Source organism: Vigna umbellata, chromosome 1, assembly GCF_029865625.1.
Source record: "Vigna umbellata cultivar VRB3 chromosome 1, Vumbellata_1.0, whole genome shotgun sequence".
Taxonomy (NCBI): domain Eukaryota; kingdom Viridiplantae; phylum Streptophyta; class Magnoliopsida; order Fabales; family Fabaceae; genus Vigna; species Vigna umbellata.
In genome coordinates, this window is record NC_142165.1 from 87750440 (window position 1) to 87772892 (window position 22453).

At 31.5% G+C, this 22453-nt stretch overlaps 2 protein-coding genes across 2 annotated transcripts; both read left to right on the top strand.

The window, feature by feature from the left end:
* Positions 1-158: 158 nt before the first annotated feature.
* On the top strand, positions 159-5722 carry LOC124834183 (sugar transporter ERD6-like 6). The gene is made up of 18 exons (XM_047308825.2): positions 159-649; positions 1096-1158; positions 1254-1343; positions 1455-1514; positions 1599-1664; positions 1766-1831; positions 1932-2007; positions 3008-3072; positions 3241-3333; positions 3438-3518; positions 3624-3708; positions 4156-4202; positions 4293-4355; positions 4463-4522; positions 4605-4670; positions 4759-4818; positions 5045-5159; positions 5235-5722. Exons 1-18 carry the CDS (start codon positions 455-457, stop codon positions 5345-5347), a joined length of 1464 nt encoding a protein of 487 aa, XP_047164781.1. The 5' UTR covers positions 159-454; the 3' UTR covers positions 5348-5722.
* Positions 5723-11351: 5629 nt separating this feature from the next.
* LOC148206696 (sugar transporter ERD6-like 6) lies at positions 11352-20754 on the top strand. Its single transcript, XM_088104613.1, has 18 exons — positions 11352-11597; positions 11684-11746; positions 11847-11936; positions 14308-14367; positions 14453-14518; positions 17813-17878; positions 18140-18215; positions 18648-18712; positions 18816-18908; positions 18999-19079; positions 19192-19276; positions 19381-19427; positions 19538-19600; positions 19676-19735; positions 19840-19905; positions 19995-20054; positions 20161-20275; positions 20353-20754. The coding sequence occupies exons 1-18, from the start codon at positions 11463-11465 to the stop codon at positions 20466-20468; spliced, it is 1407 nt and encodes a 468-aa protein (XP_087960739.1). The 5' UTR covers positions 11352-11462; the 3' UTR covers positions 20469-20754.
* The last annotated feature ends 1699 nt before the right edge of the window (positions 20755-22453 follow it).

A 22453-nucleotide genomic window follows, 5' to 3' on the forward strand; every position in this document is an offset into this window, starting at 1 on the left:
CTAAACGTTTCAGCTGCCAGTCATGTTTAAATGATTTGAGCGTGAGTGAGTTGGCACGAGGCTTAGGCTTTTAGATTTGTTACCATTTCCATTCCAGCACAGATTAGTGAATAATTGAGTTCCGTAAGTGGGTGTAAAAATCCAAAACAGCAGCGAGTGAGATCCACCAGATATTTTAAAACCACCACGCCAAAACTAACGCAACCAAAGCAACATAATTCCCTGTTTGGTGGACCGAATTGACAAATTTAATCAAGCACCGAAACGTGACGCTTCGAGTCTCTCACTCACGCCACAAGCGACAACATTCGTCACAGCTCAGCACAGCAGGCAAAGCAGTGTTCCACATCCTAATCCCCTGTGAGACATTTTCGCGAACATCTTCTGCCTCCGAGAATAATTTGTTTCAGTTTTCGAGTGCCACTGGTTGGAACTGGTTGGTTGGAGGCTGAGGATGAGTTTCAGGGAAGAGACTGGAGATGCGAGGGATCTTCAGAAACCGTTTCTCCACACGGGGAGTTGGTACAAGATGGGTTCGCGGCAGTCCAGTATCATGGGATCCTCTACTCAGGTCATCCGTGACGGCGCTGTCTCCGTCCTCTTCTGCGTCCTCATCGTTGCCTTGGGTCCTATCCAATTCGGCTTCACAGTAAGAAAAGACCGAGACTTGTGCATATGCTTGATTCTCACTTTTACAGTTTATTGTGCACATGCTTGATTTTATCACAATCGTCAGATTTATTGCTGTACTTATTCTTGGAAAAGACATTCCTCTTTAGTTTAAAGGTGTTAGATAATTTTTAGCTTAGAGAAATTATCAAGAGTTCTTGAGTTTCAACATGATATACAACTATGGAAACTATTTGCAAGTAGAACTTAGCCCGCAGCCGTTGTGATTGCCTCTAGTGTATCTATCAGTAAAAGAAGTAGGATAAAGAATTTAGATTTAATTGAGCACGAATCGCGTGTTTCATGCAGTCCACCTCATCTATTGTTGGATATGATTATTGTTAATGTTTTGTTATTCTTGGTAAAGGAGTTGGACAGAAAAAACGTCTATTTTTTAATTATTTTGACATTTTTTTTTTGGTACAGTGTGGTTATTCTTCTCCAACGCAAGGGGCTATAGTACGCGATCTAAAGCTCTCGGTTTCGGAGGTGCTACTATATATGTATATATGTTTTCTAGGGATTATATTTCCCATGGTTTAGCTTTAAAGTTTTGGTGCTTAATATGTTGAGTGTTTTTGTAGTTCTCTCTGTTTGGATCTTTGTCGAATGTGGGAGCGATGGTGGGAGCTATAGCAAGTGGTCAGATAGCTGAATACATAGGCCGCAAAGGGGTATTTTATTGGTTTACTTATTTGTTGTGTTTTTGAGGTCAACATTTTAAAGGAAAATCTATCAATATGAAGAGTGATTGATGGTTTTTGGCATAATTTTTAACATTGCAGTCGTTGATGATTGCTGCAATTCCCAATATAATAGGGTGGCTTGCTATTTCTTTTGCCAAAGTAAGTACGAGTGGTTTGGTTTTGATGCTGTGGCTATGGCTGTGTATGGCTGTGTAAACCAATTATGTTTTGTTGCTTTTGTAGGATTCCTCGTTTTTGTTTATGGGGAGGTTGCTGGAAGGTTTTGGCGTTGGGATAATCTCTTATGTGGTAAATTGGATCAACTGTCTTATTCATTTCTATTGGTTTGGCTTATTGGTTAGAATACTGAGTGAAAGTGTTCTGTCTTCTGGTTCTTTTGTTTATGATAGGTTCCTGTATATATAGCTGAGATTTCCCCTGAAAACATGAGAGGTAGCCTTGGATCAGTGAACCAGGTTGATATCTGTTGTAGCATAACAATTGTCATAGTTTTATTTATTTTCTTGTTGTATTTGGAGTTTAATAGTCATGGTTTTTGTAATTTTTCTGGCTCAGCTCTCTGTTACAATTGGCATTCTACTGGCTTATGTGTTGGGCCTTTTTGTCAACTGGAGAGTGCTTGCTATTTTAGGTAAAGTTCTACTTATTTACTTGGCTCGGAGTTTGAAGATATGGATGAATGAAACTCTTAGATACCTTGGTTGCCAAATAGTTTCATCACGTGTTTACAGAAATGAATATAAGGAATTTGTGTGTGTAGGAGATGAGCAACATTTATAAAATAAAAGGTTAAATATGTTTGTAGTCCCTAAACTTATGTCAAAAAAATTCAAGGTAGTTGGATTAGGAGGACTATATTTATTTATTTTTAAAGTTTAGGGACCAAACTGTATCAATGTTTGGGATAAGGACAAATTCTAATTTATGTGTCAGTTTGAGGATTAAAAATATATTTTGTTAGATATATTGTGTTTTATGTTAATTAGGAAAACATAGACTTTTGATATTGGTAGATATTGTTTTTTTAACAATATCTTCTATTTACCATATTTATGTTTGGTTGTCATATATACTTGTATCATTCTACATTATAAATATATTACCTTAGGTGTATTTTAGACACAAGGGAGATTAATTTTATACCTAGTTTTACTATATTCAATATATTTAATCCAAAAATAAAATGTGGTTGACCATGGGATAGGGGAGTAAAATTGGATTGGGGATACAGAGCAGAGATATGACATAATAATTTTAAACATAAAATTAGCATAAAATACAAATTTTAAATCGAAAGAGGGAATTTTATTTTAAGAGTGATCATGAGTTATTATTGACATAAATGCTATAATTTTTCTAATTAATATTTTATATCAGTGGAATACATCTACAAGTAAATGTAAACAAAGCATAACATGAAGTTGTAAGTATTCAAACTGTGTCTCATAACATGTCCAACATGTTTATGACACATGACTACAGTTTTGAAGTGTCTGCTACATGATGTTCTTATGAAGTTACGAAAGGTTCATTAGATTCTGGTTTTCTCTTTCTAAACGTTAATTTGTGATATATTTACGTGGTTTCTGCAACCTAAATATTAACCAAAGATATTTTATGTTCTGCTGCAGGAATTTTGCCTTGTACAGTATTAATACCAGGGTTATTTTTCATACCGGAATCCCCCAGATGGTTGGTATGGATAAGTCATGCATTGTGCTGATCGAATTTCTGTACTTTTAATCTTTTCTAAAATACTTGTTCCTTTCAGAAAAAGGACGGCATGGCATTTTATACTCTCACTGATTATCTTTCTGCTTTTCTTTCATGTTATTGATTCTAACCGATTGGTGGGGAAGTATAGGCCAAGATGGGGATGACGGATGAGTTTGAGACTTCTTTGCAAGTGTTAAGAGGATTTGACACTGACATATCTGTTGAAGTTTATGAAATTAAGGTATTTTTTTTGGGTCATTGTTGTGTGGCTAAATTTTGCTAGGTGCAACTAAGATTTTGGAATGTGTTCTGAAACATGCACTGCTCATCATTTTGCTTTTCTAGAGATCTGTGGCTTCAACAGGAAAAAGAGCTGCAATCCGATTTGCAGACCTAAAGAGGAAAAGATATTGGTTCCCCTTAATGGTATAATATGATGTTGTATAAGTTCTTTTCTAAATCCTTTCTTCCCAGCATTTATTGTCATTTATCCAAAAAGTCAAGCATTCTTTGCTAACTGAGCTCATGCAGGTTGGTATTGGATTACTTGTTCTTCAGCAATTATCTGGCATCAATGGAGTTTTGTTCTATGCAACCACCATCTTTGCAAACGCAGGTTTAGACTCCTATCAACTGTTAAATTATATTTAATTTTCGTTGACAATTTTATTGGTTGGGGGTTAGGATGTGGTCGAAGTTGAAAGGAGGGTGATTGGTGTTCAATAATCTGTAGGGTGAAGGGAGTTTTAAACCTTCAAATACTCAAAATTCCTTTACATGTATAACATGGTTTGAGATGTTAGATATATGTTGGAAATTGTAACTGAATAGCATAAAATCCACTTCATTAGTTCATTTCGCTGCTCAGCTGATTTTAATTTCAATGATTTGTTTGACTGAAAGGAAAGCAAAAATGGCCAATTCCGATTTACTTCAGTTATCTTTTTTTGGTTGAGTTTTCATACTTGTAACAAAAACTGGTTTTTGGATTTAGATGACAGTTGTAATGCCTCCCGGATTTGAGTTGCTCTTGATATGGTGTCTGATTTATGTGTTGTAACAGGAATTTCATCAAGCGATACTGCTACAGTTGGACTTGGAGCCATTCAGGTTGCGTAGTAAAGCCTAGACTGCATATCATGTTTAATGCGAGTATAATGATTCTGAATTCTGTTCTTATTATTAGCTTTCTCTTTTCAGGTCATAGCAACTGGAATTTCAACGTGGCTGGTGGACAAAAGTGGTCGGAGGCTGCTTTTAATGGTGAGTATGAAGCAAAATTCATTCTGTTATCATCGTTTTCTATTATGTTCTATACTAGAATATGGTTATTAAGTTAAATGAAATTTGATCTCTTATCACTTCTGCAGATATCTTCATGTCTAATGACAATTAGCCTTGTCATTGTTTCAGCAGCATTCTATCTAGAGGTTGGTAATAGTACTGGTACTATCTTAATTCAATTTAATAAGACTAGCTATGCTTTTAACTATCTTATTTGATTGATACCAGGGGGTTGTATCAGAGGATTCACATCTATTCAGCATTTTGGGAATACTTTCTGTTGTTGGACTTGTGGTATGTTTCTTGGATTTGGTTGGAGTTTCCTTGTACAATTTGCAATTTAAGTTTTTAGCATTCGTCTGATCGATCACTAATGTTGTAGGTTATGGTGATTGGGTTCTCTCTAGGCCTTGGACCCATCCCTTGGCTGATAATGTCTGAGGTATGAAACACTTTCAGCATTCAAAACAAAAATAATCATAAGGAGGAAGGATTTAGTAATTGTTACATTATTTACTATTTAGTTAATTCTGATAGGTTTTGTTTTTTTTTTGGTTCTGGAGGCACCGTGCCACTTTTGGATATTGAATCATGATTGCAGGTCTTGAGTTAATTGTGTTAATTGAATATGTGGGGTAATTTCTGGCTTGTTTAATTATGCTTCTCAGATACTTCCTGTGAATATAAAGGGACTTGCTGGCAGTATAGCGACAATGGGAAACTGGCTGATTGCGTGGGTGATCACGATGACAGCTAACTTACTTTTAAATTGGAGCAGTGGAGGTGAGTGTGTGTTTACAGTGCGTGTCTTGTATGCTTATATCAATATCAATACAATGCTGACTTGAATGTCTACAGGGACATTCACAATCTACGCAGTAGTAGCTGCCATAACAATTGCTTTTATAGCGAAATTTGTCCCTGAGACCAAGGGAAGAACATTGGAAGAAATTCAGTTTTCCTTCAGGTAGATATGTTTTGGGAGAGCACGCAGGTAGTCTTTCTTGTTTAAAGGGGTCCAATATCATGTGTTTTTTAGGTCTTTTGTATTTATCATGTATCAAATTTTCTGTAACAAATGAAGGTGGGTGAAAAATCAATGCAAGTGTTCTTTTTACTGTACAAGCTACTGATATTATTTTTTTTAAACAATATTGTAGCAAAAGAAAGAGGGAAAGAAACCTTGTACAGTAAAAGTGTATTTCTATCACGAATTGTATTTTTGCCAGGGAATAGGGTCCTACTGTAAGGCATGGGGTCATAAATTAAAGCAGTGACTTTGTTTGTTATTCACCTCGATGACTTGAATTACTGCCAAATAATAATAGTAGTATTCTTATTGCCTAGTTTTGGCTGATTCTCCTATGTGCGGCTAATCAAATTAAAAAAATACAATGATTGTGGTTGTATTCAAGAATAACAGCAACAGCCCCCAGAAGTATGTATGATAATTTTGGGCTATTTTTTATTTATTGTGGAGCAATGATGTGGAAATACTGGTGCAGACGGTAGAATTCAAACAGGTTAATCCTTAATTCCTGAGTTTATTTCATATTTATCTATATGCCACTATCACATTTAACAATCATCCTTCTTACGAAAACAATCATCATTTCTCATATCTCTTTCGTGGGACTGCTTTATCCTGGATTCTACGGAGTGTATTTATTTAATTTTATAATATGACGGACTGAATTTGAACCCATTTCAATCCGTACCCAATAATAGTAGGAATAAAATTTTGGCCACTCTAATTCATTCACATAATATATTAGTTTTAATATTATATATAATTAAATTATAGAATTAAAAAAATTATACTAAGCCAATTTTTTAGTCAATGATATTAATATATATATATATATATATATATATATATATATATATATATATATATATATATATATATATATATATATATATATTAGTGGAAACATATTCCCATATTCGTCTTGATAATAATAATAATAATAATAATAATAATAATAAAAAAAAAAACTAAAAGGAAGATACTATAATATTTATTAAAATAGAAGATATTAAAAATTATACTAATTTATGAAAAAAATTATGAAAATCAATATTTTTATTAACTTTTATAATATTATAATTAAAAAAGTCTTCAAGAATAAACCTAGAACGGATGTTTGGGTAGGTGTTTATACTCTCGTCTTGTTCACCCTTTTCCCTTTAGCTGTGTAACTTATTTATAGGTGATTTTTTCCTCTATTTTTTTAGAAAATCCCATAGGAGATACAATCCGTTACAAGAAAAATACTAGAAAAGTTATTCCAGAGCTCTGCATAATTGAGTAACCGGTTGAATATTTCAAAATTTTCAGCTAAATCTGTTCTTTGAGTTAATTTAGAACATTTATACCAAATAAAGAACCGAACTTAATCCAATCTAACAAGTTTAAAAAATTTATCTAAAACGTTTAAAAAATAATTTTTCAATTTTTCATTCAACCATAAAAATTTATCATACTCTTCTTCCAAAACTAGTTTAACAACTTTTCCATCACTCTCCTGGCAAAAGAGAAAATGATAAAAATTAGGATATTTTCATGTTGATAAAAACAAGTTTAAGAACCCAATTATACAAAATGTATTGAAAGATTTGTAGTTTAATATGGTAAACTTTTGTAATAAGTCTTATTATTGAACAAATTATGCGTTTAGAGAATTACAAAGCAGCCGTACACAATATTATTTTAAAATGTTTTAAAAATATATTATCTGATAATCGATTAATCATAATGGTAATTAATTATCTAAATGAGTTTAGCTTTTTTAGAAAAATCTCTCTAATAATTTATTATTATTTTTGGTAATCTATTATTACATATAGAAAGCAATTTTTTTAGAGAATTACAAAGCAGCCATACACAATATTATTTTAAAAGGTTTTAAAAATATATTATCTGATAATCGATTAATCATAATGCTAATTAATTATCTAAATGAGTTTAGTTTTTTTTAGAAAAATCTCTCTGATAATTTATTATTATTTTTGGCAATCTATTATTACATATAGAAAGCAATATTTTAGAAAAGTCTTTATGATAATTAATTATCACATTCGAGTAATCGATTATCATAGCGAAAAAATAATTTTTGAATTTTTCTTTTGTGATAATCAATGATCACAACGGCAAAACTGATTCTTCAATCGCTTCGTAATTTTCAAAAGTAAGAGCTTATATATTTTGACTAAATCTAGTTTCTAAAATAACTTTTCACTCATAGGTTTACGCTGTGACGACTTGAGAAGTGTTTGTGAAAAAGGGTTTTAAAAACCCTAATGTGGGTAGAGTGATAACTTTCACCAAATGGTTCTTAGGTGATTGTGTGTTGTTTTTGTTAGGAGAAACGGTTCATCCTTTATGTGATTTAAATGATGTATTTCTTCATCTCTTGTGTAATTCAAGAGAGGCATTTTCTAAACTTGAACTATTTTTTTAGTGCTGTCAAAAAGGGTTATAATCCGCAAGCCAACACAGCTCATCACGTGTTTGAGTCAGGTTGGGTTTGAAAAAATGTAATTTTTTTTCGGGTTTAGTTTTCATCTCAGCTCACTTAGAACCCGAGTCATCTGGTTTGAACCCGTGGTGAGCCAGGTTGACTCACCAACCTACCTAATTTAATTTAATTATTTATTATTTTGTGTTTCAATATTATTAGTTAGCATTTTTATTATATTGTAGATGAGATAAAAAAAGATGTTTCAAGAGAGAAAAATATTATAGATTTATCTATTCAAAACTCTAATATTATACATGGACAAGTGATACAAAAATTATCAATATTAAAAACTTATTTGTTCGCCTTTTGTGCTTCGTTTTGGATTACGCTTGGATTGTATGATTTTTTTTTGAATTGCCTTTGGAGTTAGAGTGAAATTTATTTAGATTTGAATTAAAAAAATTATATTTTTTTATTTAAGAAAAACTTATAATTAAGTGAGCTAGTGAGTCAATCCGTTTAACCCACCAACCCGTGGGGGGTTGGGCCGGGATTCAAATTTTTTTAGTTCGCTAATAAGTGAGTCAGGTTGGATTGACTCACTAAGTAACCAACCCGTGGTGGGTTGGGCCAGGTTACCTGTTGTGACAACTCTAATTTTTTCTGTGATTGTAAGTTCTAGTTTGTTTTTAAGGTTTTAGCTAATCACTCTTCAGAGATATTAACAATGGGAGATAATGTCTTTTAATTTAAATAACTATAAATTTGTTTGTGCAAATCTGTCTTTTTCTATACTCTTTACTATTTTTGTTATTATTTCAAAAGGAATTAATTTTATTCAAAAAGTCAATTTATAAAAAAGGAAATTTTTTAAAAGACACAATTTTATTAAAGAAATCAATTGACTCCTCTTGATTTTGTTCCAAATATAACTATTCGGTTGTGCGATTCTAACGATTAATATCAGAACTTGCTTAGATAGTTATTCAAATTTTTTAAAAATGGTCGAACAAGACGCATAAAAGCTAAGGCTAACGCATAAAAGCTAACACTAACGTTGACTATCAAAGCCTAATTTTTAAGTTGATTTCTCAAAATAAAGTAGTTAGCCAAGATGTCTTCATTTTAAAAATTTTTTAGATGTTAAGTAAAATCTATCTCTAATAAAAATCTTGTAGATTATTTTCATGTTCAATAAATATAAATGAAAAAATAAAAAAATAATTATAATGGATAAAGGATAAATGAATGTGCATGAAGAAGATAAATATGGAGGAAGGAAACGAACATGAATGAAAAAGATGAGAAGAATAATATTGATGAAGGAGATGAGAGAAAAAATATAGATGAAAGAGATGTGTGTTGTAGAAAGATCAGCAATATGTCACTACCAAAATTCATGGAATCACTGACAAAATTTTATTGACAAAAATAAATTCGTCATCAAAAGATTTTATTAAAAAATTTTGAAATTTTAAATACTGACAAATTTTACCGAAAAATTCATTACCTACAAAAAAATCGTCGATAAATCCATCAGTAATACATATTTTATTTACCCACATTTTTTTGTCAATAAATAAAATATGTATTACCTACGAAATAATTAGTCGGTAATGCATTATTTATTTATTGACAGATTTATTTATCGGTAAAGTGTATTGATAAATGAAATATGTATTATTGATGAAATAATTTGTCGGTAATTCATTGGTAAAAAGAGCGACAAATTTCTTGCTCAAATCTTGTGTTTAATATCAACATATATTTACTTTAAAGCTTTTTCATATTCTCAAATACTCACATTCAAAGCTTTCTTCATCTTCTTAGAATCTCCTTGCCACCATGCAACCCGCCACTACTACAACATAGAGTCCTGTCGCCGCTGCTTCTTGCTGTTGACTGAACTAACCACGTCAAAGATCAGATTGGTCACCAACACCACTGGCAAAATCTTCTTCTTTTTCTTCTATAATGTTCGCATTTCAGTTTTTCCGACGAGCCTCTACAATGTTGACGCAATAATGCAACTAGGAACATCACCAACACCAACAACATCTTTATTCCTTTCCTCTTTCTCTCTTAAATATGAGAATCGCGGAAAAGTCTCACACTATTGAGAACAAAGCTCTGAACATCATTAAGATGAGGTTTCTTCCTCCCGTGTTTGATGGTTTGCTGTGATTTTCATTTTTAAAAATAAATTGGTTGTAGTGGTTGTTGTTTGGGGGTGACAGTGTTTTGTTGGTGGCAAATTTTGAAAAAAAAAATAGAAATAAGGAAAAAGAGCAAGGAAGATGAATCAAGTCGTGATGTTTATCGATAAATTTTTTCGTTGGTAATTATTAATAGATTTTGCCAATGAATTTTTTGTTAGTAATTACCGATGAAACAAAAAGTCTGTCGGGAAAGTTTATCGATGAATTCTTTGTGTTGATAAATTGTCAGTAATTTCGATTTAGCAACAAATTTTAAGCATTACCGGTAGTTTTAAGCATTACTAATAGATTTTGATTGTCAATAATATCAATTTTTCTTATAGTGTGTAAGGAGATAAATATGGATGAAAAGATGAATGTAAAAATATTTTTAAATGTGAATGAAGAAAATTAATGTGTTAATATTTATACATAAAGTGAGAGAAGAAAATTGTGAGTGAAAATATTTGTCATCTTTAAATTTGAACATTTAAATTAAAAATAATGTATCATATTGTTAGTCAAAAATGCGTACTAATTCATTATATATAACATAACCCCGACTCAGTCCACATAAACTTAAAGAAATACAAATATTAAAGATAAATAGGTTAAGGTACATTAATCAAACACTAACTTATTTAGTTTTAATGTTTATTTTAGTTATCAATTATTAAGCCAACACTAACGGTATTATTTTTAATATTTGTTTCAGTTAGTGTTAACTAAATTGACATTAATTATATTTATTTTTTATATTTGTTTTAGTTAATATTCATTAAATCTAGATTATCACAAATATGTATTTAATAAATAAATTTAAAAAAATATATTTTCTCAACTTTAAAGAAATTAATTTAATAACTGACATTATCTTTATTTATTTTTAATATTTATATAAATTCGTATTGATACTAATATTATTTATTTTTAATATTTATTTTATTTTAATTAGTTTTTATTAAATTAACACTAATATAAATATTTATTTTAAAAAAATAAAAATTATTTTTCCTTCTTTCAACTTCTTTTAAAAGAAATCACCTTAAGTATTTATGTAAGATACTAATACATAACTCTCTTTTATTAATATTGGAAGCAAAATTTACAGGTGAACATTTATAGATTTTATCCAGTCCCGGATAACTCAAACATTTAATTCATAACCGAGCTTGTAATGAAATGAGTAATAGATTTTGCATTTTCCTTTTCTGCATGGTTTTTGTTAAAAAAATTGTTAAAATATAGTGATGATATTTAATGTTTTGTTGGCCACATATTTCTCTCACATCCAAATGACTCGGTCATTTTACATAAAACCTAGCTCCACTTTACACTTCTCAGATCTCGTTCCTCTTCAGTTACAATCTCCCACATTAGGAATTGGAACTAATAATCTAAGAAATTTGATTAGAACAGTAGCAATGCCATTTGGGGACCATGAGGATGCTAGGAACCTTAGGACACCGTTCGTCAACACCAACGCTGCAAGTGGCAATCTCTTTGTTGTGCTATGCGTTCTCGTCGTTGCATTGGGTCCTATCCAATTCGGTTTCACGGTCTTTACATTATACATCACTATGCCCCCTTTCGCTCTTTGCTCCTTTTTTTTTTATTGTTTATTTTTCTTATATTATTCATACAGTGTGGTTATTCTTCTCCAACACAAGTTGATATGATTCGAGATCTTAATCTCTCAATATCAAGGGTATTAATTTAGTTAATTATTAGATTTGGTGTGTGGCTTTCAATCTTAAAGATATTTGCAATCAGATTATACTGATTTTTGGAATATCTTGTTGAGACAGTTTTCAATGTTCGGATCTTTATCTAACGTTGGAGCAATGGTGGGAGCAACAGTCAGCGGCCAAATAGCGGAATACTTCGGACGTAAAGAGGTATTCTACTATTACCAATATGTTTTGATCATTTTGGATATATTACAATTTCAACCATTTGTAAAGAATTAAGACTTAATACCTTATGTTCTCCTATTATTTTGAGTGTTTTTTTTTTTAATTTTGTGTTATCATTTTTAAAAATCTAGATTTAGTTATACATTTCTTTTAAATATTAATGGAAATGTAGTTTTTACTATGATATGTTTTGACCTGACGTGATTTTGTTAACAAACTGTGATCCTGTCCTCTCTGCATATTCTCTACATTTTTTGTCTTTCATACGAATCATCAGATTATAATAGGGACACTTTTACTGGTTGTTCTCGTGAGATGGTAAAGCTAAGAGAATGAAGTTTTCTTGCACTTTCTTCGTTCTCCTTTTTCTGGTCGTGAAATCTAAATATTCATGCAAAAATGAAGACCAGGAGCTGGTGTCAAAGGTGTTTCAATTTGTGTAACCCTCCGCAGTTTAAAAGCAGTTTTAATTGTTCAAATCATATTATAAAAGGGCTAAAGCTTTCTTCCAAAAACCTAAGTAGAGGCATCTCGGGGAAGTATCCTAGGAACACGTGTAAGTTGATTTTCTTGACAACAAGTCTTTCTTGATAAACACTTTATGTATTATGATTTATTTGTATTTTATATTGAGTAATACATATATTATTTATAAACCTTTTAAGATGGTCTTTTGACTACATGATTATTACTACTACAATTAATAAATTTTATTGGATGTCTTATTCTTTACTATAAATATTTTTAACCTTTCAATATTTTAAGATAATTAATATAATAATTTGCAACCATCCAAATTTAAGTTTATTTAACAAAATTATCTGATAAACTTAAAATTTTTATTTTGTCTTTCATCTTTCTTCCTTACATACCGACTTTGTCATGTGCATTCCATACCGAATTTATTCCATTCATTAATAGTCAGGTTCTTCACTTTCTACATCGATGACTTATCTTTCATTGTGACTGACTTGTTCTTTGTTTTGATTGACTTCTTCTTAACCTTGGTCGACTTATCCTTAAGTGGATTCTTTATTCTTTTTGTGGTCGACTTGTCATTAACCAAGTTTATCTCAATAGGTTGAGCTCTTTTAAAGAGATTAAACAATTCTCATGTTCCAAACTCATTATCCATTTCAAGTCATCACTTCTCATCTTGCACCTCCAGTACAACTTTAAGATCCTTCTCGGCTTGCAATTACTCTTACAAACTTAACACTTATTGTTCAAGTTTCACTTATTGTTCAAGTTTCAGGCGTCGCTTATGCAAAAACCTACTTTCTTCTCTCTAAGCTTGCTTATGACTTTCAATTTCCTTTAACTTCCTTTTCAATTCTCTATTGCAAATCGCCTCTTGCAAGCTCTAACCTTTGAATAATAAGTTTATCTTCGTACATGTTCGAGAGTTATCTAAGTTGTACGTATGTACCACCGAGTTATGTGAGCTTCTCACATACTCCACTTATTTATTTGAGTTATTTACATAATCTACCAAGCTAGCTAAGCTTCCTTTTAAGTTTTCCTAGATGTTCACTTGCTCCATCAAAAAATCTAAACACTTTACTTGTTTCAGTGACTTAATCAAGCTATGTAGATACTTCACCGAATTAACTGACCTAACCCCATGTTCCACTGAGCTCTCCATGTCCCTTTTCAAACTATTCGAGATCTCCACACTTTCTGCTAAGCTTTATAAATTATCCAAACATCCCATCAAGCTAACCGGATTATATATATGTCTTATTGAGCTATCCATGCTACTTGACTAACTTGTGATAATCGATTTTCTTGTCGAATTCTCCATTTGTTTGTGCTCGGCCTCTAGGCTACATCCCATCATCAAAAGACCCTTCACTTCCAACACCGGATGTTATTTTATTATGAAATCCATGCAGTGGCTTTATTCTTTGCAATCTGCAGCCCTAAAGGAGCCCTTGAATGAGTTCTGAGTTTGCACCACTGTGGATTATCATACACTGAAAAATCAACACCAACTGCAGTCTTCCAGTACTGTATTTAGGTTTTTATTTTGTTTTCCTCTTCGATTTCACTTACCTTTCATCCAACAATAAAAGTCATTTATAAACACAAAACTACGTGGTTTAATATTAAAACAAAAATAATATGTGATAGACAATTAAACAAACAAAGTAAGATAACAACTAAAATTAACTATCATATGCTCAATAGAAAAGTATAAAAAATTGTATTACTCAATAGCAAAGAAATTAATAGAAATTCAATTAAAAATATCCAAAATTGTGAGAGATTTAAAACTTAATTATGTTTAAAATTAATAAAAAAGATTAATTTCTAATTTTGAAATTTATTATTTTGGCACGTTGAATTGCAGTCACTAATATTCGCAGCAGTTCCAAATATATTTGGATGGCTCGTCATTTCTATAGCGAAGGTAAGTATTAACATTTGAAAATTGTTGCCATAATTAAATGACTTCCTAAATGACTTGCTAATCATATTTATTACTATTCTTTTAGGATTCGTCGCTTCTATTTTTGGGAAGATTAATGGAAGGTTTTGGCGTGGGAATAATCTCTTATGTGGTAATCCTGATTTACAGCTCTTTATTGGTTCCTTGACTAATAAATATCATAGAGTAGCTACACATGCTTGAGATATTTAGAATTTAGGTTTACATTTTTATTAAACATTATTTCAATCAAATATATAAAAATCAAATTCAAATTTTAATTTTAAATCAAATTTAAATCGAACAAAATTAATATTTTGCGATTTTGTTCAGACTGGATTTATGAATTTTACCATATAAAATTGTTTTTTTAAACTTTTAAACATTAGATATGAAAAGTTGTTAAATAAACGTATGGAGAGTACCAAGTAGCATCAATTAGATTTTAAGATTAGGGTGGATAAAAAAAATGAACTTTATATTACTCTTAATTCTATATGAATTTATTCTAAATTTAAATCTATATTTTTTAATTTTAAATACAATCTACTTAATTAGATTTGAGTTACACTTAAATTCAACTTTTTTTTATTTTAAAAATCCAAAATCAATATGCATCTAAGTAGAGAAAGATGACTAAATATTGGATTAAGTTAAGTTGACATGAATTCAAGGTCAAACAAAATTAGTTCAGATTAAAAGTCGAGTCCGTCCAAGATGAAGGTTGAACAAAATTGACCTAAGTATATGCAAGTTTGTTCAGGTCGAAGGCCAAGACAAAGAATAAACCAAGTTGCCCTAAGCCAAAGGTCAAAACAAGTCGATATGGTTTGAAGGTCAAGCTTAGACCAAATGTCGAGTTGAGTCACCGAAAGTCAAGGCGAGTAAATATGGGTTAAAGGTCAAGAAAAGTTGGCCCGGGTCAACGTTTGAGGCAACTCAATCTTGACCAAAAGGTAGAGTGGAGTCATTATGGACCTGAGATTGAGTTGAGTTGGGCTAGTATAAAGATCAAGATGAATCATCTGGGCAAAAAATTAAGATGAGTCGGCTTAGGCCTAGATTCAAGTCGAGTCAATCTAAACTGAAAAATCAAACTAAGTTGGCTCGATATGAAGATCGAGATGAGTTGGTATGGGCTAAAAATTTAGTTAAGTTCACCCACACTAAAATGTTGAGTTGATTTTTCTTGGTATGAAGGTCAAGAAGAGTTTGCCTTGGCCAAAGAATCAAGACGAGTTAGGCTAGGTTGAAATTCATGTCGAGTTCACTCAGATTTAAAGTCGAGTAGAGTCAACCCAGTTCAAAAAATCAAGCTGAGTTAGCCTAGAATAAAGGTCGAGATGAGTCATCCTAAGCTAGAGGTTTAGTTGAAACGTCTCGGGTTAGAGGTTAGGTCGAGTTGTCTTAGGTGGAGGTCGAGCAAATTCGACCAAGCTAAAGTTTGAAATATGTTAGTCAAAGTCAAAGGTCGAGGCAAGTTAGTCCAAATTGAAGAGTCAAACTGAGTCATCTCAAAACTAGGGTTGAACCTAGTCATCTTGTGCCCAAGGTCGAGATAAGTCATCCTAAATCTAGAGTGAAGTCGAGTCAGTATGGGTCTAGATCGAGCCGAATTGACTTGGACCTGAATTGAGTTGAGTCGACTTAGACTTAAATGAAGCTAGGTTGGCCTAGACCCAAGTAAAGTTGAGTCGGCACGAGTTTAAATCAAGTTAAGTTAGTCTGGACCCAAGTAGATTCAATTTAGTTTTGGTCAATATTGAGGTCAGGCTATCCAAACCCAAGTAAAACCAAGTGGGCTAGATCTAAGTTAACATGATTCAACTTGGGTCAAAATCAAGTCGAGTCATCCAGTCTTATATATAATGGATCTAATTATTAGATATATTAGATTAATTTTGATAGATTTAATCTAATCGTCAAAGTAAATTCAATCTAAATTTAATTTAATTTAAATTGAATTGAAAAAAAAATATAACTGATGTAGTTATAGATCCAATCTATCTTGTTGAATTTAGATTAGATCTTAATTTGATTTTGAAAAATCGAATCCATGACCACTTTACCTATAAGGAATAATAAATTTGTCACCAACAAATTTGAGAGGCAGTATCTTTCTTGCACATCCAAAACTTTCTTCTTACATCCCATATAAATAAGTTTCCTATTTTGTCGTTTTTAGATTACATGTTTAAAAACCATTTTTTTGACTTTCAAATTATGCATTGTATAAATTAAAAATAACTTCCAATAAACTTCTAGGATATGCAATTCAAAAATATTTTTACTTTTTCGAATTGTATAATGCTTAAAGCTTTCGAATTGCAGAATCCGAAAGTCATTTTTTATTTTCGGATCATACAAACCAAAGAGGACAAAAATGTTTCTTTCATGGGTGCAAAAAGAAATTTATGACGGTACGAGAAGAAACGGCCCAAAAATAATTGTACAAGCCCAAGGTGAAGACCAAGTCCAAACAATACATAAAAAATTTGGTGGAGATTAAGAACAAATAAACTAATACATGAGCAATCTGAGTCCAAAGTCATCTAAATTGTTTGAACAATATGAGAACTTCACCAGTGTAAAACATGCTTGTTAAAAACCAGGAAGAATACAAAAATCGCGAAAATATGACTCATTTCTGTTTCATTTTCTATCATGCACATTTATAAATTGAATATATGTTTGAGTTTAATTTAAATATGACTTTCGTCCCATTTTCAGTATCTTTTGTACAATTTATATAAAATAAAAGTGTTTAGTCTTGTTGAATCATTATATAACTATTTATTGAATGATAAAATCAAGATTTTAATTTTTCCACACAATTAACATATACACGTTTTTTTCGTTTTATTTATATGTTCTTTTATTCATCAACTCACATACACCTATCTTTCTCTTTCTTTCGTTTCTTCAAGTTCCTATCTTTCTTTGTCATGTGATGTGAAAACATATATCAGAAAACCGTTTTTACTTTTATATACAGTTTGAAAAGGTAAGAATTTTTATAATAATATCCTTCTAGTCTTTTGTCAATAATATCCAAATTAAATTCTTAACGTTTTTCTATAAAAAAATTATTCTTACCCCAATTTTCTTAAAAAAAAATTCTTTGATTACGAATCTTTATTTAAGTGAAATAAATATGAACAAAATATAACTTGTATAAAACACGGAAACTTAACTTAAACAGTTCACGTGCATAAACAATACAATTACATCAAAACATCAAATATATTAATTATGAGAAAGAATTAAAGTTTAAAAAGTATTTTTAAGAAGTAAAATGTTTCATTAATATTAATTATAATTTAAAAATAAAGTTAAATCATGTAAACAAGATGAGGAGTAAAAATGTGTTACAAATTGGTGCAGGTTGTGACTTTCTCATGAAACTAACTGGTATATGTATGTTTAGGTACCTATTTATATAGCAGAGATAGCACCTAGAACCATGAGAGGTACTCTTGGATCTGTGAACCAGGTTAGCTATGGTTATGATTAGCCATCTGCTATTAATTAGTTATTACTTCATATCCAACTAATTATTCATACATATACATACATACATATATATATATACATACATACATATATATATACATACAAAGATATATACATACATATATATATACATACATACATATATATATACATACATACATATATATATACATACATACATATATATATATATACATACATACATATATATATATATATACTTATGTTGTTTTTTCTGTAGCTTTCAGTTACTATTGGGATAATGCTGGCTTATTTGTTGGGCCTTTTTGTCAATTGGAGAATTCTAGCAATATTAGGTGAAAATTTAACTCTGTATATATATCTACTGTCAAATTAATGAATAATGTTAAATGATGGAGACAAGAAGAGTTGAATTAGATATTATATAAATAATAATTTTCATACAAAATTAAAGTACACCATGCACCAGTAATCTCTAAAAAAATATGATTTGTTTTTCACTTATATGGATCAATTAAGGTGAATTAGGGCAAAAACAAAGCCTGAAAAGAACAAGTCTCCACGTAAACAATACTAACCACTATATTTACAGATCCATATTTTACATATTTACTTCAAATAGGGATTGGTTTATTTAAAGTTATCCATACAATATAAATCTCTTGTACAGAAGTTAAAAGAAATGCAATTTTTACAACTAAAAGCTGAAGAAAAATAAAGACAAATATTTGTTATATAACGAGGCATTCTTTGTTCCTTTTTTGCAGGAGTTATTCCCTGTGGAATCCTAATACCCGGGCTATATTTCATTCCAGAATCTCCTAGATGGTTGGTATGGATCATACAAAATTAATATATATATTATATAGCAAATGGATCATTTATATTCTTATTTGCAATCTTTTGGAATTTCAGTTTTGTTTCTTAATGTGTAGGCCGAAATGGGCATGGTAGAAAAGTTTGAAGCCTCCTTAAAAGCTTTACGAGGACCCAACGTTGACATTACTATGGAAGCACAAGAAATCCAGGTCCTTCATCACACGCATACATAACTCAAAAGCCACTCCATCTTCACTCGGACCACACTTTTAATAAGACATATTTAATTATCATGCTAGGGTTCTCTGGTGTCGAACAACAGAACAGATACTTTACAGTTTGGAGATCTCAAGAGGAAAAGATATCGGTTTCCTTTAATGGTTTATATGACTCCACTTTGGTGTTCTTGTTCGAATTTATCATTGTTTTGCTATATTTTTTATTGCTATATCATTGTTCTGCTATCTGGGTGCATGTGCATGCACCTTGCAGATTGGTATTGGACTACTTGTGCTCCAGCAACTTTCTGGTATCAACGGTGTTTTTTTCTATTCTAGTAACATATTTGCAAGTGCAGGTAATTAATTAAATACTTTTTTTCATCGATTATTTATCACTTTTGGTGTTATGTACGCTTTGTATAAGTAGCAATATAATAGATATATTGTGGTGGTATAACAGGAATATCATCGAGTGATGTTGCTACATTTGGACTTGGAGCTATGCAGGTCAAAATCTGCACATACTCTATAATAGATATTGAGTTCATGTGAGTGTCAAATTGTGAAGCTGATGAATTCTCATTGTTAATTAACTTTCTTAATCTTTCAACTCATAGGTCGCAATGACTGGGATTGCGACATCGTTGGTTGACAGAAGTGGGAGAAGGATGCTCCTAATAGTGAGTATCAAGACAACCAACAATTTATCTCTGAAAAATTAAAAGTTTAATTTACATTAATTAATTCTTTTGCAGTTATCCTCGTCTATAATGACACTTAGCCTCCTCGTTGTAGCTACCGCATTCTATTTGGAGGTTATTAATACTAATTAATCACTAATTTGAAGCTGATCTATTCAACATTAAAGCTTAATTGGTAATATTTTTGTTAAATAATACCTTTCCTTTATTGAATCCAGAGAGTGGTGTCAAATGATTCTGACCTTCATCAATTACTGGCAATGCTCTCTGTTATGGGGCTTGTGGTATGATTTTATTGATTTAGCACGGTTCATTCATTTTATGCTTCGTATCTTTTATACTTTGTGAACTTGATCAAGTGTGTTCTGTTCAGGCTTTGGTCATTGGATTTTCTCTCGGCGTTGGACCAATTCCTTGGATTATAATGTCTGAGGTATGCAGAAACACCTCTTTCCGCTTATAGAATGTTAGAATGGTGTTGAATCTTTCTGCTTAAAACTGAGCCGCAACTGCTACAATGATGCTGATGTTGGTTTCAGATACTTCCACCAAATATTAAAGGCCTTGCTGGAAGCACAGCTACGTTTTTGAACTGGTTCACTGCGTCAGTAATCACCATGACTGCAAATTTGCTCTTGAATTGGAGCACTTCAGGTCTCTTTCTTTCGTTATTTTTTGCATGCATGCTATTGCAGTTATGATAAGACTGAGTAGTGTCTGGTTGTGAACAGGAACATTCACAATTTACGCCATTTTTTCTGCCATCACCGTTGTTTTTTCGATACTTTTGGTTCCGGAGACCAAGGACAGAACATTGGAAGAAATTCAGGCATCGTTTATTAGATAGATTTATCTTGATCCATGATCATTAAGCGACCATGAATTGCAGTTGAAGAGGGGGCAGACCTCATGCAACCGGAACCGCCATTCACGATGATGGTGAGAGGGAGGATATAAAACAACCACTTTTTGATTTCTATCTACATCAAAATTTATTTATTGTCAAGTAACACGTAATTATTAAGTTTTAGTGCCACCTTGTAACACTCAACTAACTCAAATTATTATATTCACTGCTTTTTAAATCAAAACGCCATTTTAAAATAATGAGATTAAATTGAAAAAATAAGATAAAAAAGCGATTAAAATTTGAGATTATATTCATCTCTATTATTATGTCGATTTTCTTAAGTTTGAGATTTGGTTTCCTCTCAAATTTTCAATGATATCTCCTTAAAACCGACCTGAAAAAAAAAAAAAACTTACTTCCTGAACTTGTTTAAAAAATATTTGAGTATTTTTAGATTTGTGAATATTTACGAATACTTGCAAATATTTTAAAAAATATATTTTTATAAATTATTAAAATAAAACTAAAAAATTATATAAAATATAATATAAATTAAAATTTAATTTTAATTAAATTTAAGGTTTAATCATTTCGAATGTCCTTATTTGTGTAGAATCGTCTCAACTAGGTCCTCGTATTTTTTTTATCTCACTTAGGTCCCTATTTATGTAAAATTGAATCAATTGGAACCTTGCCGTTGATTTTAATGAACGGCGTTAAAATTGTAGTGAAATAGGATGCTGACTTTGCATGTGTGAGACAGGTGGCAGAGTTACGTGGAATTTAATTATTTTAAATTTTTAAAAACTATCCTCTTCTTCTTATGAATGACTAAAACTTCTTCAATAGCTAGTATATGTATTCCTAAAAACCAGAAAAAACTAAATTAATTTCTGTAAGCACACGCATCTCCATTCAGTATAAGCGGAATCCAATAACGAAAAATGCTGCATAATGAATGCCATGTTCTGGATGGCAGCAAAAACCAAATTAATTTCTATTCCTAATTAATTTCTTCATCAGATTAAAATTGGATTTCTGATTCTAATTTTCCAGACTTTGTATTTTTAGAATCTGGAAAACCCACCCTTGGCTAGCTTTATAAACCTGTTTTTTTTTTCCAGTTCGTCCTCTTTTTCTTTTATGAGTGCCACTAGAAGCTTCAAGCTTCTTCTTCTCTCTAATCTCGCGAACCACCCAACCTTAGGAAAAACCATCCTTGGCTCGTGCTTAGGGGGTGATCTCGCGAAGACGCGACGGAGGAGCGACGGAAAGGCGTCGGAGGCGCGACGGAAAGGCGTCGGAGGCACGTTGGCAGTTGTTATTCTTCTTCCCTCCGTTCTGATTCGCGGCAAGAGGAAGCTTCCTTCTCCTCCTCTTCTTCTGTTTTTGATTGGGTTCCGTAGAGGTTTTTGTGCCGATACCTGAATTTTGCGAACTGAGATTAGGGTTTTCACTTCAAATCGATTTGGGAAATCCTAGGTTCCCTCTGTATTCGAAATTTGGTTGGGATTCTTCTTCCTTGTAGATCGGCGGTGAGGGCTTCTGCGTTTTGCAGCAAGGGTTCGGTTGAAGATTTTGAGGGTTTTGATTATTGCGGTTTTGGATGTTATTGAGATTTGGTTGTTCCATTGCAGGTTGATGATTGCAGTTTGATATTCGCCTCTCAAACTGAGGGTTTCTGGCTTGCAATCTGATTCTTGGTTCTTCTCATAAGAGGAAGATGATAGTTTTTTAAAATTTAAAATAATTAAATTCCACGTAACTCTGCCACATGTCTCTCACTTGCAAAGTCAGCATCCTATTTTACTACAATTTTAACGTCGTTCATTAAAATTAACGGCAAGGTTCCAATTGATTCAATTTTACATAAATAGGGACCTGAGTGAGATCAAAAAGAATACGAGGACCTAGTTGAGACGATTCTGCACAAATAGGGACATTCAAAATGATTAAACCTAAATTTAACCTTATATAATATA

Coding starts and splice junctions, on each gene's coding strand:
- LOC148206696 (XM_088104613.1), top strand. CDS start 11,463: ATGCCATTTGGGGACCATGAGGATGCTAGGAACCTTAGGACACCGTTC. Junction 14,519..17,812: donor TGGGAATAATCTCTTATGTG/GTAATCCTGATT, acceptor ATGTATGTTTAG/GTACCTATTTATATAGCAGA. Junction 19,277..19,380: donor TAACATATTTGCAAGTGCAG/GTAATTAATTAA, acceptor GTGGTATAACAG/GAATATCATCGAGTGATGTT.
- LOC124834183 (XM_047308825.2), top strand. CDS start 455: ATGAGTTTCAGGGAAGAGACTGGAGATGCGAGGGATCTTCAGAAACCG. Junction 2,008..3,007: donor GAGAGTGCTTGCTATTTTAG/GTAAAGTTCTAC, acceptor GTTCTGCTGCAG/GAATTTTGCCTTGTACAGTA. Junction 4,356..4,462: donor GTCGGAGGCTGCTTTTAATG/GTGAGTATGAAG, acceptor TCACTTCTGCAG/ATATCTTCATGTCTAATGAC.